Source organism: Seriola aureovittata, chromosome 10 (genome assembly GCF_021018895.1).
Source record: "Seriola aureovittata isolate HTS-2021-v1 ecotype China chromosome 10, ASM2101889v1, whole genome shotgun sequence".
NCBI lineage: Eukaryota > Metazoa > Chordata > Actinopteri > Carangiformes > Carangidae > Seriola > Seriola aureovittata.
Window position 1 is genome coordinate 9,162,514 of NC_079373.1, and position 18,377 is coordinate 9,180,890.

General features: G+C 39.9%; 1 protein-coding gene across 2 annotated transcripts; it reads left to right on the plus strand.

The window, feature by feature from the left end:
- Positions 1 to 3,768: 3,768 nt before the first annotated feature.
- On the plus strand, positions 3,769 to 18,373 carry LOC130176937 (neuroepithelial cell-transforming gene 1 protein-like). Of its 2 annotated transcripts, XM_056388380.1 has the most exons (13): positions 3,769 to 3,931; positions 7,595 to 11,067; positions 12,530 to 12,596; positions 12,856 to 12,915; positions 13,592 to 13,699; positions 13,804 to 13,971; positions 14,069 to 14,131; positions 14,217 to 14,313; positions 14,391 to 14,467; positions 15,203 to 15,460; positions 15,690 to 15,860; positions 15,980 to 16,166; positions 17,339 to 18,373. In XM_056388380.1, the coding sequence occupies exons 2-13, from the start codon at positions 10,922 to 10,924 to the stop codon at positions 17,668 to 17,670; spliced, it is 1,734 nt and encodes a 577-aa protein (XP_056244355.1). In that variant the 5' UTR covers positions 3,769 to 3,931; positions 7,595 to 10,921; the 3' UTR covers positions 17,671 to 18,373. The 2 variants fall into 2 exon arrangements, with proteins under 2 accessions (XP_056244355.1, XP_056244354.1); XM_056388379.1 differs by lacking the exon at positions 3,769 to 3,931 and having other exon boundaries at positions 4,019 to 11,067.
- Positions 18,374 to 18,377: the final 4 nt, after the last annotated feature.

An 18,377-nucleotide genomic window follows, 5' to 3' on the forward strand; every position in this document is an offset into this window, starting at 1 on the left:
ACAGTTATGCTTAGTATGATGCCTGAAATAATAACTAGAAAAGCCTGTATTTTATATACATACATAAATATATATGTATGTATGTATTGGATGGACATATCCAAACTAGCAGGAAATCATCACATCTAATATTGCTGTTTAAAAGTGGGTGTCTGTTATTAATCTTTGTAGTGCCCTTGAAAAAACTAACTGTTTTATATGAAATGTACATTTTCTCACACGGTCACTGTTTTGATGTGAGATCTTCATACTAGATGTTTCTGTCTTTGAAATGTCTGCGGTTTTCTGTGAGAGCTCTGAGCCTATTGTGTGGACAAAAATGAAAGAAAAAGTAGCATTTAGATTTCTCTGAAGGACACTGGCCTTTGGAATTGGACGGTGAGTTAATGAATGTAAGTTGAGAGAGTGTGTTATGAAGGACAGAATAAAATAAAAACAACGAGAGAAGGAGGCGGGCGGCTTGTGTTTGTGCCCAGTTTCTCATTCCACAGAGAAAAGCCCGTCACTGTAACCTCATCACCCACTCAGTGTACTCAGAAATACCACAGAATAACTCATATTACACTTACATAAAGACTGGCTGGCATATTGTCTACACCAGCATCACATCACAGCTTACCATCAGATACAGGTTATAAAATTAAGGACGCATTGCGCCTTTGAAGTGAAACTATTCATGTCTTTTGCTGTTGGCGTGGGAGGCATGCATATGGTTTTGTTGAAAATACAAAACAACTCTGTGAGGCAGCAGGGCTGCATCTACGTTTTATTAATCATAACTTTGGCTTGTGAAACGTACAGATTCAAGCATCAGATCCTTCACAGTATCACCTGAGCTGTTTGTACAGTATGTGGGTTCATATCTGTTGCATTTATCTACTTCTGGAAGGGATTGAGTTTGTCGTTACGCAATCCTGTCCTTTCTTTGGTGGTGCTATAGTGATTGTTACCAAGGATGCGTCTGAAGCCTGCAGACTACTCGAGTAGGACTGTTATATAATGCTGCTTGTGGTTTTTTTCATGTGTGTGTTTGCGTGTGTTTTGTCTTGTCACCTTGTTGCCTGTTGAACCCAACAGAGAGTGTGATGTCAGATCGGATATTATCTTAACACTGCCACAGGGCGCAGTTCATGTACACATGTATACAGCACAAAGACATAAAGTAACCATGCATCTGTGTCTGTTTCTGCAACTTTACGTTTATTGGGTAGTTTTTTTAATATACATTATTATTGTCGAGGGAATGAAATAGCATGTTATTGACACCCTCCTTATGCCCCTTCTCTAACCCATTATTCCTTCACTGTACTGTCCTGTAATATACATCCTACATTGCTGTCTCTCCTGCGTATTCATAGTAATATCTGGCTAAAATGCCATCATGGTGATGCAGATATAATTATATAAATAAAACCTGAAAAAAAAAAAGCATAAGTGCCTTTTAAACTTGTAAGCCAAATCTGCTTTAAACCTGCAATAACTGGCTTTTTGGTCATTTGATAGGAGAAACCTGTTAGCAACCAGTTGCTTATTTAGTCATTAAGCAGGCACTGAATGAAAGTATTATTCATTCTGAGTTGTTTTTCTGGCACTTGATGAATATAACTCCAATATTCACTCTCTTTTAGCTCTGTTTTTGGTCTCTACCATCTCCTGAGTGAAATATCTGGCTCTTGTGTCTGCGGTGGCCATAAACAACTCTATGAAAGCAGTGAGAGTGAATCAAAACAGTAAATAATGAGCTGAAACTCGCTATGAATCTCTGTATAGTCGAGGGGAACTGCAGATTTAGGTGATAACCCTCTGTATGAACATTGATGTTATAAAAATCCAGCATATAAAGACTGGAAATAGGGAGAAAAACATGTATTAAATTGTAAAACAAAGACAGAGCCAGGCTAGTTGTTTCCCCCTGCTTTACTTTTTATGCTAATCTAAGCTAACTGGCTGCTGGCTGTGGATTCATATTTGCCATACACATGAGAGCAGTGTCAGTCTTCTCATCTAACGCTTTGCATGAAAGCAAATAAATGTCAAACTATTTCTATTGTTTATTCCACTTGGAGTCTTCAACTTCTTCTTGTACCAGAGTACAGATATCAGACTGTCTTGATATAGCTGTTTCGTCAGTGCAGACTGTGAGCATTTGACAGTTCAGCAGGCTGGGTCATGACAGCAAGATCTGCACTGAAACAGTCTCGATATAGCTCGTGTCTGTATGCTGGTTGTCAGAGTTACACAAACACAGAGAGAGAGAGAGATGAAGAAGGAGGAGGAGAAACAGAGTGAGTGAAGAGAGGTAATGTGTTTTCTGAGTCTTAAGAGCAGAGTTGTCCTCCAGTGAGGCAGCTGGTGAGGACTAGGGATCGTGGTCGATACGCGGATGGTCAGGATGTGGAGGCCGGCAGCGGGACTGTGGACATCCAGAGAGGCATTCCTTACGATGCTGCGGCTGTGGACTCGCACACAGCTGGAAAGATGCAGGAAAGTGGAAGAGAGGAGGGTAAACGGTGGGAGGTTAACAGAGGAGACAGCGGGAGCAGGTGCACACAACACTGCAGGGGGATGCTCCACGACTGACAGATGGATCAAAGTGTGTGCGGTGTTGTTGTTGTGATGAGGGAGGAGGGAGGAGGGGTTTTGTGGTGAGATCAGGGTGAGATGTTGGTGTGACTCAGCCCTCACAGCCACTTCCTTTGGCATAATCAGGATGGAGAGATGAAAGGAGGAGAGGGAGCTTACTCATTTTATGGTCAGCTGACTCACCGTATAGGAACGGATTCTGGGAAGGGAAGTATGTGCTCGTTGATGGGGGCTGGGCATATGTATCCATGTGTATGAGACGTACGAAGGCTTGAGTCTTTGACAGAGGCACAGTTACTCCATTCCCCGTCACACCCGAGGAATGCAGGGTGAGATTCCTGCTCTGTGAGTGGTCCTACCCTCTCACCTGCCATCACCATGTGGATACAATTTCACCCTTCCTTTTCCCGCTTTTGCCGGGGAATTCCCCAGTTTGTGTGGTTTTACTCATGGAGGAAGTGGGGTTTGCATGAGGCTTGTTTTTCTGGTAATAATTGACCCCGTCAAGTCATGGCTTGTTTAACAAAACTATGTTCCTGTTTTTTCCACACACTATTTATTTTGCTCATTTGAAAGAGGTCTGGAGTTGAATCCAGGTCTGTTTGCGGGAAACCGAGGCAAAATACTGCTGTGTGGTTTTTACACAGAATTGTAGAGTTAGTCATGTGAAAACATGGAGGATATAAATCTAGAGGATTATGCGGCTGAAGTGTGTAAATTAAGTAATTGCTTGTTTGTGTTGGCGAGAGCAGGGATGCTTTGTCATGCTGGGAGTGTAGTGTCTGTGTGTTTGTGTTAGTGAGAAAGATTGAGCACTGATGCAGCTGCTACTGTAGATTTTCTGTCCTGTATGGACGTTTATCTTGTGAGAACTGGTTTCTACAGCTTGTAAAACACACGTCTCCCCTGTTTACATCCTTATTACTTACTGTTGATATAGATTATATTATAGTGCAGTGTATCTGCATGTGTGTGTGTGTGTGTGTGTGTGTGTGTGTGTGTGTGAGCTTATGTTGACTCACAGTTACAATAAAGACTCTGGCAAAGCAGTGGATGAACAGCTCACAGCAGAGAGAGAGAGAGAGAGAGAGAGAGAGAGGCAAGGGGGCTGTGCTCTCTGTGGCATCTCCATCTTATAACTCCACTGCTGCTCAGAGCGTTCACACACACTCACACACACACACACACACACACACACACTCTCATATAGAGGCTACAGTTCCTACAGAGCAGTATAATACTTCAGCACAGCATGGGTCGGGACTGGCTTTCAATCAGAGCAAGAGTGAAAACGACTCCAGGGAGGAAATAATGCATCGTGTGGTAGGTGATGGATGATTTGCAACAGGTTAGTGTTTGTGTTTATCCCTGTATTTGTTTGTATGTATCATTACTATTTGCTTATCCAGTGTTTTAAGACAAAGATGTTGTTTTACTTACAGTCCTACTATGTCACCACTTGTTAAACTGAATAATGTCATGGGGTGTTACAGAAAGTGACGTAGCAGTTTCACTTTCAGTCTATTTTTGAACTGCAGTCAGTCACTTGTAGCCATGCTGACTGACTGTTCTCCATCATGTCTTCAAACACTGGTTGTCAAGGTGTGTTTGGTTTTAAATGTGGCACAAAAAAAAGTGAACAACTCTGCCATGAACAAGATAGGCAAGTTTGTGTTGATGGTGGGAGGAATTTAATTAACACTCTCTCCAAACGGAGCTCCAACAAATCAGAGTCTTCTCTTAGTCACTATGTGGTGATTTTGTACGCAGTGACACAAGAATTTGATGTGCTCTTTCTCAGAGAAAACACTTTCCGCCTCTCACTCCTGTCTGTTCTCACAGACTAAATGTGATGCCACTTGGAGTCTGAGAGATTAGTTTTCAAGGCTAAACTTCCTTTACACTAAATCATCTCAGGTCTATGTGTGTCCATATTGCACTTTCTGTCTCTGTTCCAGTCTCTTTGCTCTCATATCTAAATGTTGCTTATGTGAATGTCAGGTGACCACACCTGGATGTTGTACTACATCACTGCGGGTATATATATATAGCTACAGAACGCACTCTCTACAAACCTCATTCTGTCATTTAAATCTGATGAAGTCTTCCTTTGTCTGCACAGTCACGGATCTCAGTCAAGGCAGTAAAGGTCCAGAGTAATTACCGGCAGACTGGCAAGTCTCTGAAATCCCCTGGTTACTCATCTTCCAACATCAAATACAGTAACATTTATTCTATGTCGTATGCATTCATCCTCATTCATAACTATCTCTGTGTCGAGGCAGATGTATGTTTTCATCGTTCACCCATGTTTGTGTTTGCTGCCATTTCAAAATGAAAAACCCAGGAAATGTTTTTGCATGACTCATCTATCACAAGGTTGAGTGCTTATAGTCTCAGTATATGACGCACATATGAGTTTTAGTGTTAAGATCAAAGGCTGTTTATGGACAAGGAGGTGGACTGATTAATCCGCAGTTCAGTATTTTATAGCTTGAGAAAGATGGGGCTGAGTTACCTCCATCTGGCCAAATGCCAAAGTCTTATTGGGTTTCTCATCTCAGCAAGATCCTGTATTCAGTTTCCTTTCTCTCTTATTGCCTTAAAGCAATAGTTCAGTATTTTTGTGGGAAATACCTTTATTTATTGTCTTGATGACAAGATCAATACCAGACACAAGACAGAACCAGGCCTGCTGTTTTCCTCTATTTCCAGTCTTTATGCTAAGCTAAGCTAACTGTGCTGGCTGAAGCTTCAAGAAAGCCCATGAGTGTATTTTTGCTGCTTTGTCGTAAAAGTCATTTCGAAGCGTTAATGCTTCAAGTAATTGGTTTTAGTCTCCTCATGTTGTGGCTGACTCGTGTTCCTCGCACATGCAGAACTTCAAAGTGATCAGACTCATTGGTCAGTACTTCATGAACCTTAATGTTAGTTCTGCTTTGGTCTGGTTCAACAAGCCTCCTCGTTCATGTCATGATGAACAGGAACCCTTTCCACCACATTCACCCTCTCCTCATTTCTTTGCCTAGGCGAGCACATGATTGCGCACATTCATGGGGTTATACCTTCCACCATTAACAATAATTGCTCTGCCTGCCCTATGTGTGAACTCACTTAAGCATGCTGAGGAGCATTCACTCCGATACGAACATGAAACTGCAACTGGAGACAGACCAGCCTCAGGATGAGCTCAGCGGGAATGATACATTACAGCCATCGTATCCCCCTCATCCATGAGTCTCCACTGACTTCCTGCTCCTCATAGCTGAGTGATCACTGACTGACTCACTCCCGCTCTCAATTCTCGGATGGTTGGTGACACCAGACAAAAATATTGTAGAGATGAGGGGCAAATTGATGACTACAGTTTCTCTGGATGCCTCCTTGGGTCACCACTTTCATTTAGCTGTGGCTCAGTCATCCTCCCAGTTTGGTGATGCAGAGCATTTACCAGCAAACCCAGAGTTTAATTTCCTTCTCTCTCTTAACCCATCCAGTGTTGTTAATGCGTGATGTGGCAAGATTGCACAACGACAAATCTTTTCCTTGAATGAAAGCATGTCTTAATCAGTATCTTTTTGTCTCTGCATGTTGGATTTATATTTACTCTGACGAGATTTGGCCCATGAACGTGGTAGGAAGGAAGGGGAAGAGGAGGTGTTATGAGCAGAGTGTCATATGATAAACATTCACCTCTTTCAGCTCATGTTCCAATGAAGCCATCTGGGAACAAACATGATTCATAGCTCCTATGGTAGAAGCATTATTATTAAACCTGGTAGACCTGTTACCTTTATGTGCCACATTTATTGTCAACAATTTCACTTTTGTCTATAGCTCAGAACTGATTATTCAACCATAATGCATGTTGTTTTTTATGCACTTCTGTCACCTGCCTGCTGCTGTTTCCTTGCAATTCCTGTTGTGTCTGTCACAGCTCTATTTTTTTTCATATAAGAGCAGTAATGTATAGACAACGCCCTAAAGCCTTTCTGACCAGTGTTTCATCTTTATAGACAACCCTGAATGGAGGATGTTTCCTTGTAAGATGATGACTAATGTTGCCATGACATCAGCAGGGCAGCGTCCGGGTGTTCAACCTGCCTCTGCATCAGTTCATATTCAGTTTGGTCTTTTCTTCGTCACCTTTTACTTTTAAAGGAATCAAAGAAATAGATTGATATTTTTGACAAATACACTTATTTGCTTTCTTACTGTGAGTTAGATGAGAAGATCAATACCACTCTCATCCGTACTGTGAACATGAAGCTACAGTCAGATAGCTTATCTTAGCATTAAGACTTGGAGTTGGGGGAAACAGATAGTCTGTCTGTGTCCAAAGTCAAAAAAATATCACTTACCAGCAGCTGTGAAGCCTAATTAGTTCAGAAATCAAACTGTATGTGAGAAGTTGTGGTTTTGGGTGGGTTATGTGCTGGACTATTTCCCGCACACTAACTTCTAGCACAACTTGTCATTTTTAAACTGAAGATATATCACGTTAATCGGTGAACTTTAGAGGTGCTCGTAGGTGGATTTTTTTTTATCTTCAGACAGAGGCCTAGCTGTCCCCCGCCTCCAGTCTTTATGCTAAGATAAGATAAACACCCTCTGGCCATTTTTAAAATACAGACATGAGAGTGATATCAATCATCTTATCTAACTCTGCTTAAAAGTCAATACAGTATTCAGTATTTCCCAAAATGTCAAACTGATTCAGAGGAATCCTGATGTCCAACACCATGTCAGTCTAAAGCTTGATATGACTGTTTTCCTGTAATGATGTTTGTGATGATTTTGGTCTCTAGCAGAGGACTCTGATCCAGGTGGGTGACGGACCAGAAACACCTGGGAGTTTCCACCAAGTTTTGCTTTCATGTCTTTCTTTTTTTTTTTTTTCATTTTCAAAAATATCTCTTTGGAAATCTAGAGGTTAAATCTCTTCCACCACTGGGTCACTGGTTTGGCCCCGACTTCCAGCGTAACCACACCCTCTGCTGTTCATTTGTAGAACGAGCCAAACACAGGGGAGGAGAGGATCAAATACAGGACAGCTTCCCTCTTCAGTCAACAACAACTTTTGACCTACATCTGCATCCACTTATCAACACAAGACTTACCATCCCTTATTATACTATATCAAGAGTCTCATTTTGTGTCTCCAACACATCTTTGTACTGCTTATTTGTAGCCTAATGCACTGTCTATAACAATCAGAGGACTTGTTGAGTAAAGGACTGCACTCAGAAACTGATTTCATTCGGTGACATAGATGTTTGTACCCAGTCTCTAGCACCATATGAAATCAGTGTTCTGGGAGGTGGGCTATCAGCATGTACAGACTCTGTACATGAATGAATTGAAATACAGCATGTTCTCGTGATGCCTAAAAGTAGGTCACATTTGTATAAATAACTGTACTTTCCTGCTTCATTCACTAACTGGTCACAGCTGCTGTTGTGCTTTCTTTTTCTCCCTGCCTGTGTCTCCCATCGACTCAGGCATGTGTATTATCATGAATCCGCCTTTATTCATCAGTTGTATTTCCGTTAGCTGTGTTGTTTCATGCATTTTGTAAGATTAACTGACACTGTTTAATTTTTCCTGAACAGTGAACAGAAGAGACAATTAAGAAATAAAGGCAAACATTGTGTAATCAGGAGTCATACAGTCTGACTCAGTAATGTCATTTACACAATAATATCTTTCTTATGTTCTTTTTTCTTATTTCAAAAGTTACATGCCTTTAAACCAACTTTTAAAGGCCCATTCTATGTCTGAAGTCTGGTCCCAGCTCATCGCATGCACTTCATCCCATTACAGGGTTTTCTATATTTGTTTTGACTGAATGTGAAATGTACCATTTAGATTTCATCAAAGGTAGTGGGTGTCGCAGCTACTGTATGCAGTATTAAGGAAACCTGTCAATTAAAAACTGAAAGAAGCCTTTATTTTGTGGCGATAAAAGTTGTAAAATTATCTTTAATGTGCTTAATAAATGTCAGCATTACAATAAACTTTTTATCACAATAAAGCTTTTGTCTCATTTAACCTCATTCGGTTGTTGGAAACTAAAATGGATCTTCTTCAGCGGTTTTCATGGAATTGCAGATGTTCAAATTTCCATGTTTGTGAGTATTTAAAAGTGGAAGATGATTGTTTACAACTGAAAGCTCCAGAACAACTACTAAATGCACCTTGTGGTAACATTGTTTTGTCAAATACTGTTTTTGTCCAAGTTTAAGAATGAACTTTCAGGTTCAACTTCTAAAGCGAACATGGACAAGAAGTATTTACCTGCTGAGGAAAGCTATTAAATGCACTTTGTTGTGATATTGTTTTGTCAACTATAGCCATTTGTTTGTGGGATTGTTTTTATTTATAAACTCACACTACTACATATGTTTTATTTGACTGGGAGCCATATGTATGAAGGTATAGTTCATGTGTTCTTACCCATACCCAGGAGCCGTTTCAAAGCACCTGCTCCACCCTGAAGACGCTACAGCAATGATGTCATGCACCATATATCATGACATCGACAGGTGTGGTGATGATGTGCTCATGAAGGACAGAGCTGTGGGGTTCAAGGAGCATATCATGCCCTGTTTGACTGATGTGCGGGTCTTGCTACAGAGGAAAGTCAAACAGGCCAGAAGGGTCTGAATAAAATGTAATCTTGATCCTTATATGGGGGTAAAAAAGATGATTTATTGCACAATATAAGACTTCCCTTGGATGATGTATTATTCATGAACCGCACTCTGAAGCAAAGAAATTCAAACACAGAGAGACAAAATTTCTGACAACATTGTTTTTATCAAATTTGACATGTATTGCTTTCGCTGAAATGAAAATAAGGTTCTCAGTTGTAAAGTATATATCAAATGCAATATGCATGAGATGAAATAAAGTTTCAAACAAGCATCCTGATGTAATATTCATATGGTTATATTTATTTTTATTTATATTTGGATTCCTGTCTCTAAGCACAAACAAGTCCATGTATTCAAATGAGACATTTTACATGCTGTTATTATATTTTCTCTGTAATGTCAGAAAAGGTTCATTGTCTTTCTTGCTTTAGTCCTCCAGTCTGGCTCATGCACCCTGACAGTAAAGGCAAATAAGGGACCTTGGGCAAAAATAAGATGCTGGGACCTACAGATACACCCCGCTAACACCAACTCTCTTTGCATTGTATACTGTATGTACTCTGTCACCTTCAAAGACCTATCAACAACCGTGCAGAGCAGATTGCACATGACAGCTGAATTATGAGTATCAAAATCAGAATCTACTTCATTGCCAAAGTTGCTGAAGCTGAAAAAGTAAGAAGGAGATGCACATTCAGACATTCAGTTAAATATAGATAAGGAAACATATAAACATATTACTATCATGTGCAGGCAAGTAAGAATGAAAATAGATATGTATAAATAATATCTGGTCAACATAGTATTGTTCCTATACACGTTAAATCGTTACTGTATATTGTCTATATGGGGTAGTGGTGTGGTTCTTACTATGCTAAAGAACAAGGTAGTAGTGAGTGTTTATCAATACAAAGCCAATTAGAATTAATATTGTATGGGTAATATTGTAAACAATCTATATACAGAGGTGGTGGCCATATATTGATGGATTGAGCCTATATGTACACGCATTATGTTTCACCTTAAGTCCCAGAAACCAAGTAATGCGCCTGGAATACAACACATTTTATGTTTGTGAGCTCCTTCAGCACCATTTAACTCTATGAGATATAACTAAGAAATAAATAAATAAATCCCAATTGAGTCCGTATGCCTATTAATTGGTATTAATTGTTTATTGTTGGTGTTGGCACTGTGGCCTCCATAATCTGTATTGAGATACATCTGTGATGTGTAGGCCTAGATATAGGGGAAGATACACGTCTCCCTATTATGTTATTAATTATTATTACAGTTTATGTGTTATGTCCAGGTACCTACCTGTGAATATATTCATGCAGAAGCTTAATAAAGAAATAATCGTAACAAAAATAAATCTGAATGACCGTGGAGAATAAGCCTGGTTTCCATTATTCTCCGCCTCATTCACATCGTTTTATAGAATTCTGACTGGCCCCTCCCATCTCGTTGGTGCGCGAGCTCTGAGCGCTCTGCTGATTGGTCCATTTCCAAGATTCCGCCATATTCAAACTTCCGCCGTGGTGTGTGTTCTGTTGTCATCGATCTCCTGCTTTCTTTGTACACATTGGGATCAGTTTTTACACGGCTGTTCGTCGTCCTTTGCTCACTTTGCTACAACTACGCCTCGATATAAGTGATTTCAAAACGAAGCCTCTCGCAAAATGGAAGAAAACGAAGAGGTCTGTGGAGGAACGATGGAAAATAAAAGGCAAAAGCTTCGCAGGATGTCATCAAGGACGTCCAATGCCAGTGTCATCAACGATGCAGAGCCCTCTCCACAAACACTCCGGAGAAACAACTCCAAAAAGTACGTGGATCATGTCTTAAAATACAAAAATCCTTATTTATTTCGTAGCTCTGTTGCAATATAATGTGGCTATTACACTCTTTATTGTGGCTAATGGTACCTGGTTAGTCAACAATGTCGGGCAGGACTGGTATTGTAACTGGCAAAGGATGCCTTCAGGTGCACCTCGGAAAAAATAACATTCAACTTTTTGTTTTAAACGACGTGGTGACGTATTGCAATCATCTGTTTAGTAATTACTTACTTGTCATAACTAATTGCAAGTAAATTAAAGAATGAAGGCAGATTGCAATTTAGAATTGTTTTTATCATTATTTGTCAGTTGAGTATTTTTCTTAGATTAATTGATTAATCATTTCGTAGTTTCATTTTAGAGGTTGGAACCACTAAACGTTCTGTTTGATCAATAATCAAAATACTTAGCCTAATTTTCTGCTGATCAACTATTCGACTGATCATTTCTGAACTAGAATCAATGGTAGTGTAAGTTAGATGCAACAATAAATTATATAAGTACACTATTAGTAGGGTATGCTAAATGTGTTTCTGCTGCTTTTCTGTTTTGAATAGACCAAGGCAATTAAATAAAGTTATAATTTATTTCATTCTATTCTATCAGCCAATGCCATATTCATCAGCTCAGTATTGTTTATACCATCAATACAGGGAAGTGACAAACTCACTGACTTGCCTTTAGATACATATATGTGCATAATTTGACTTGCATTGCACCTCTACTTGTTCTTACAGACTAAAATGCTAAAATGTTAAATGCTATAAGTATTGATATCTGCAGATATATTTGGTAAAGAGATTTGTATTGGCTTCAAATTCATGATTGCACAGTGCCAAATGGTTAGCTTGCAGTCATTACTCTGTTTAAATGTTGACGTGTTTCTGTGTCCCCTACAAATCATTTCCAGACAGCATCGATTTGTAGATAAATGCAACTTTACCAGTTATTTTCATTATTTTCTTGTATCCTTCACTCTCCACTTATTTTCAGCATAGCTTAAAGGCATGAGCACAAGAACTGGGTTGTGTGTAGCAGGGTGTGCAGCTGACCTTGGACTTGACATCACCCTCTGGGAGTCACACCCTAAGAAGAAGACATTTTAATTCTCTGTAGCTTCATTGTTTTGTCACCTTAACTGACTTTTTCCTGCAGCAGCAGTGAGCAGTCAGACTCCTTATATGGTTTTAAATATTAATATCCCTCCGTCTTCATCCACAACGCTTGACATATTTGAAACAGTGACTGGAACAGAAATGGGACACAAACGGCATCCGTCATATTAACAGCTGTAATGCATTCTCCATTAAAATGATAACTTTCCAGACAGCCAACTAATGGGGAGCAAAATTTTAAAAACAGACATAAGTAAGCCAAGCTGTCAATGAAGTAGATATAAACTTATTTTCACCGTGCAAAGCCAAACGTGATTTGTCTCGTTTCTTGTAGACCTCCACTGCAGAGAAGAAGCTCCTTCACGTTTCTGACACCAGGGACTCCATGGGACTTCAGTCTAGTGAGTTAATGTTGAAAACCAAACGCTATCGTGTTACACTGCAGTGGTCACATCCTCACGCTATTATCTGTTTGTTGAGCAAATAAAAATAAAACATGACTGTCATAAGCCATACATGTGACTTGTACATGAACTGCAGCTCTGATACTTGGATTGTGTTTTATATGTAGGAATATTTCATAATGTTGCTGAAAATCTGTTGTTTGAATTCTCCGTGCACCTGTGAAATATCAAGTGTGTCTTTCTTGTATTTCTGCAGAAGAGAAAGCGCAAAGAGAAGGAGGATGACACGGTCAGTCTGTCGAGCTTCGACCTCAAGGTGAGAGTCAGAACAGCCTCTTGTCTGTCCACTGGGTGCAGGTCTGCACTAGACCTGCTTTAATCGCTCAAACTTTAATCCTTTTACATGACTCAGGTTGTCAGCTACACAGGAAGCCATGAGCGCTCTCGTGTGTTATATGCTCAGGATAATCTCTCAAACTGGCACAACCGGTGTGTGTCTGAGGATAATAATGATAATGGTGAAAGAAACTGTTGCTCAAGACGATCAGTCTTTTAGCGCAGTAATGGTTACAAATTCATGGTTCAGTTCAGTGCATTGAGTGGTTTAATACACTTATACAGCATCAACACTTGCATTTCGATATTATAACATTAAACTTTAATAAAAGACGGCTATGATATTTAGGAGGATTCCCTAATTTGAGAGGTTTCTCAGCAGGATAAATCACACTAAACAAAAGTATTTCTTTGCAATTATACAAACACTGTATATAATAATGTTTATATACTGTATGTATGTATAAATGCTGATTATTTTTTTTTTGACACATGTTGAATAAAATAATTTGAAGGTAAATGTTTTAATCCCAATATCTGCTTGAGAGTCTTGTGTTAAACAATACCATATTATCCAAGATATTGTTGCAGCGCTACAGTATACACCTCAATATGATCAAGTGGAACTAAAGAGAGTTTATTTCCTTGATTCGCAGGAACCCAGTAACAAGCGTGTACGACCACTGGCCAAAGTTTCATCCCTCGTCAACTTGATATCTCCTTCAAAGAATGGGGCAGTGCGGCGCTTTGGCCAGACCATCCAGGTGCAGGGCATTGTCTTTTCTGTGACACTCACTCTTCAAATTGACCATGTGGAAATTTAGATGAGTATAATTTGTTTGACTGTCAAATATTTCTTTTTTTCTAGTCAATGTCATTACGTGGTGATAGCAAGTCACCAGGGATGTCGCTCAAAGCCAGCAGCAAGGCAGCAGGTCCCATTCCCACTAAACGCAGAAACAATCCGCTGTGGTCAGAGACACTGGACGTACATCAGAAGAGCACGTTCTCCACCAAAGAGATCAAGAGACAAGAGGTTGTGTGCTTCAGTCTAGAGTGCGGTCATCTTAAGAGTACAGAGAGCAGAAAAACTAACTTCTCCTGCGGTGGTTTCTTTCCTCTTTCTTCTCCAGGCAATTTATGAGCTTTACAGAGGAGAGCAGGATCTCATTGAAGATCTCCAACTTGCACGAAAGGTTAGAAAAATAAAATGTAATCATTTATTTAAAAAATCAAAACATTTACTCTTTCTTTGTTAACGGCTTCTGTGCTCATCTTCAGGCGTATCATGATCCGATGCTAAAGCTCTCTATAATGACAGAGGAGGAACTTGGTCACATATTTGGGGACCTGGATGCATACATCCCCTTACATGAGGGTAAGATATCACCAACCATTATTTGACTTTAATGCTAAAATGTGTTTCTGACCATGTGTGAACTATTTTCTCTGCAGACTTACTGATGAAACTGACCGAGGAAACAGGCCCTGATGGAACAGTAGCTCAGATCGGACAGATAGTAATAGACTGGGTACGTACGGTAGCAAATTAAGGATGTTTACCTTTCACACATGGTTCCTACTGGGCCTTTTTAAGACCTTTTTGATAACATATAGAACACAAAACACAGTTTAATACCTGTGTCACAGTTAAACTGGTCAAAGTAAAATCAAAGTATGATGGAAAACCAGTAGGGATTATACAGCCTAGAATGATTTATTATTATATCCAGTTTTTCAGTAGTTTCTAGCGGTATATAGCAGTAATTCCTAATGCATAAAATGAAATTAATTATGCATTAATTTAATTGGACATGGATAAGCTGCAGAAAATGGATGGATGGACCCATTAAAAATTACAAATTAATTTAAGTTTTGGCTATAATTGACACATGCCCATTATGAGACAAGCCTTCCTAGCTACTGTAACTAGCTAATAGATGTGACGGTGTTTGCATCAGGTTTGACGGTGCTGACTGAAACTTAACTAAAATGGATTGGTCCTGCAGCACAACCCACTGTCAAAAAATCACACTTAGTTTAGAGGTGCATAACATCTCCAGACAACCAGGAATGGCATACAGAAACATATTATAACATTTCTGTTGACGGTACATTCAAAAGAAAATATTCAAGACTTTAAAATAAAAAGATAAAAGACTTTTTGGAAGAAACCAAATTCATTATTTCTTAAGACTTGTCAAGACCTGCAGATACCTTGATACATAGTCTTCAAATAACCTGAACCTGTTTTTGTATGTTCTCAGCTGCCTGGTCTGAATGCTTACAAAAACTACTGCAGCAACCAGCTTGCAGCCAAAGCCCTGCTTGACCAGAAAAAGCAGGACAGGCGGGTCCAGGACTTCCTGCAGCGCTGTCTGGAGTCGCCCTTCAGCAGGAAGCTTGACCTCTGGAGCTTCCTAGACATACCACGATCACGCCTGGTGAAATACCCACTGCTGCTGCGAGAGATCCTGAGACACACTCCTCCTGATCACCCAGACGTAGCCAGTCTGGATCGAGCTGTATGATATCTACTTTCTACATATCTTTGCTATCTCAGATATGACTGTTGTTGCTTACATTCAGCTTTTAGATCTGATAAATCACCTGGCTATAGCAATTATGGTGTGCTATTATTTTTATTATTATTATCATTATAACACCTTAATTTTATAGTTATAGAACATCTCTACGGTTATTGAGTCTTGTGCATTTTCCCCAGTAGTCATAAGTCTTTCTTTAATTATCCAGATCATAATAATCCAGGAGATTCTGTCTGATATCAACGTGAGGAAAGGGGAGTCTGAGTGCCAGTATTATATAGACAAACTGGAGTACCTGGATGATAAGCAGCGGGACCCTCTCATAGACAACTGTAAGACCCTACTTTGTCATGGTGAGCTGCGGAACAAGAGTGGCTCGGTGAGAATTGGGATTACTTTCCATATTATTACCATCCACATGCTATGAAATTACTATTAACAGGCAGTTTGTCTTGTATTAAAGTAAATTTCATTCCCTTTGAACGTGTTTCTCTACAGCGGCTGCACGTGTTCCTTTTCTCTGAGCTGCTGGTTTTGACCCGACCGGTGACACGTAACGACAGGAGCTGCTTCCAGGTGTATCGACAGCCCATCCCGGTTCGGGACTTGGCTCTAGAGGACCTGCAGGATGGAGATATCCGCATGGGGGGGTCATTCAGAGGGGCTTTCACCAATGCAGAGAAAGGTGGGTTGAGTTGTGTTGCACTCCATCTTGTGCTGAGGCATTTTCTCAGATTTGTGTCACCCCTTTTTATTTTTAATTGTTTCATCAATTTGATGAATTTGTTCCTTTTCTGTCTTTTGTATTGTTTTATATTTGTTATCCCAATGTCCCAAAGGGACCACAATGGTAAAAAAGCTCTAGGCTTTAATGTGTTATCCTGACTTTTTCCCTTTATCTATGCACAGAAACTATCAAACAATCAATCTTTTAGGTTTTGCTCCATTGGTCAGACAAAATAAATTAAAGATGCCATTTTGTGCTCTGGGAATTTATTTTATTCTGACTTTGTGTGGACTAAGATTAAGAGAAAACAGAGTAATCACAACAAATAATCATTAGTTTCAGCCCTTTTGTGGAAGTAGGGTTTCATTATTGTTTGGTTTCACCCATTCTGTTGACTCTTCCAAGCTTTTCTGAATCACCTGGTTACACTGGGAACATGCCCTGCGCTGTAAGGGAGGGGTTGGTTGTGGCTCCAGTGTTCAATAGTGGAATTAAGCTTAACTTGAATCTTCTCTTTGCTGCAACTTTAGATTTTGCTGTTGCACAAGCAGGCCTACGCCAACATGAAAACAGAACAGTTAGTGGTTATTAAATTTCACAGTGAAGTAAATAGACACCGTATTTACTCCCGTCACTGCAGCTGAACCGCTGTTTTTAGTTTATTTGTACTTTATGGAATGTCATTAAAACTTGATTTTGTCTAGACTTTGCAGCCTTAAAGGACCAGTGTGTAGGATTTAGGGGGCTCTATTTGCAGAAATGGAACATAACATTTATACTTATGCTTTCATTAGTGTATAATCACTTGAAAGTAAGAGTCATTGTGTTTTTGCTAGCTTAAAATTATTTCATCTGTTGCATTTTGCACTGCCATATTTCTACAGTAGCCCAGAACGGACAAACCAAACACTGGCTCTAGAGAGGGCCTTGTGTGTTTATGTTGCCTGAAGGCCACTGTAGGTTGTCCTACATGCTTGGAAAGGGAGGGGTTAGGGGAGGGGTATTCGGTTGGTTGCAATCACCACTAGATGCCACTGAATCCTACACACTGGTCCTTTTAAAGAGAGCTTTTTTCTTTTCTTTTTTTTATCTTTTTTGACTGTCTTTCTTTGCTTTCTGTGTCTCTCCAGTGAAGAATGTTTTCCGTGTGAGCTCTCTGGATCCATCCCATGGGCAGTCCCACACCCTGCATGTCAATGATGTCTACCACAAACAGCAATGGCTCAACTGCCTACGCTCTGCGATGGCCCAGCAACAGGAGGCTCCACCTAGAGTTCAGCAGGGAGAAGCTGTCAGAGCCAAACGGCGCTCCTCTGCTCGCTCAGCCACCGTCTATGATGACGAGACAGACGAGAACTGTCCGCCTGTCTCTGGCCCTAAACTCAGGCCTCAGACACTCTCCAAAACCAGACTGGACCAGAAGTTACAAGGCTCAGTAAAGAGGAAGGAGACTGGAGTGTAGACATTTAACCTGACCTGATGGTTCTCAAATGGGTTCCTCTCAGACAGGCACGTGTTCAACATGTGCCTTGTTCGTCACGTAATTGAATGTTTCATGCAACCACTGATTTTGCGCTCTTGCTTCATCTCTGTAGCTGCACTGAAAAGCCTCTCCAATCATTTCCGTCCAAATGTATATCAAATTTTAGTCTTAAAACGTGTAATTAGTTTACATAAAAAGTTATGTGCTAGTGTGACTGAAATAGATGTTTACACCAGCTTAATGTGTGTGGAATTAGGGTTTTCTGTGTCTACCTGAGCTAAAACAACCTAATACCACTTGTAGTTTTTTTTGTTTTGATTCATCATTCATTTCAGTGTCACACATTTAAAACTTTCCTTTTCTTTTTTTTTTTGCTCTAATCAAAATGTCAGAGCAGCTATAGTGTAAGCAGCATGTGTGCAGTTGTCTGTTGTAAGTGTTATGTGTGCAAAGATAAAGGACCAAGAAGAAGAAATTGTGATGGCCTCAGCTGTGCAGGAAGCCGTTGAGTTCGAAGAGCTAAAAATGTTGTGAGATTAGATAAAAGATAATGACCAGAACCCTGACCATAGATAAGATAAGGTAAGAACATTTCTTGGGAAAAAATCAGACAAATCTACATGTATTCATTTGTGTTCAGTGGAAAATTGTTAATCATTGAAAAATAAAACACTTGTTTGTACTTT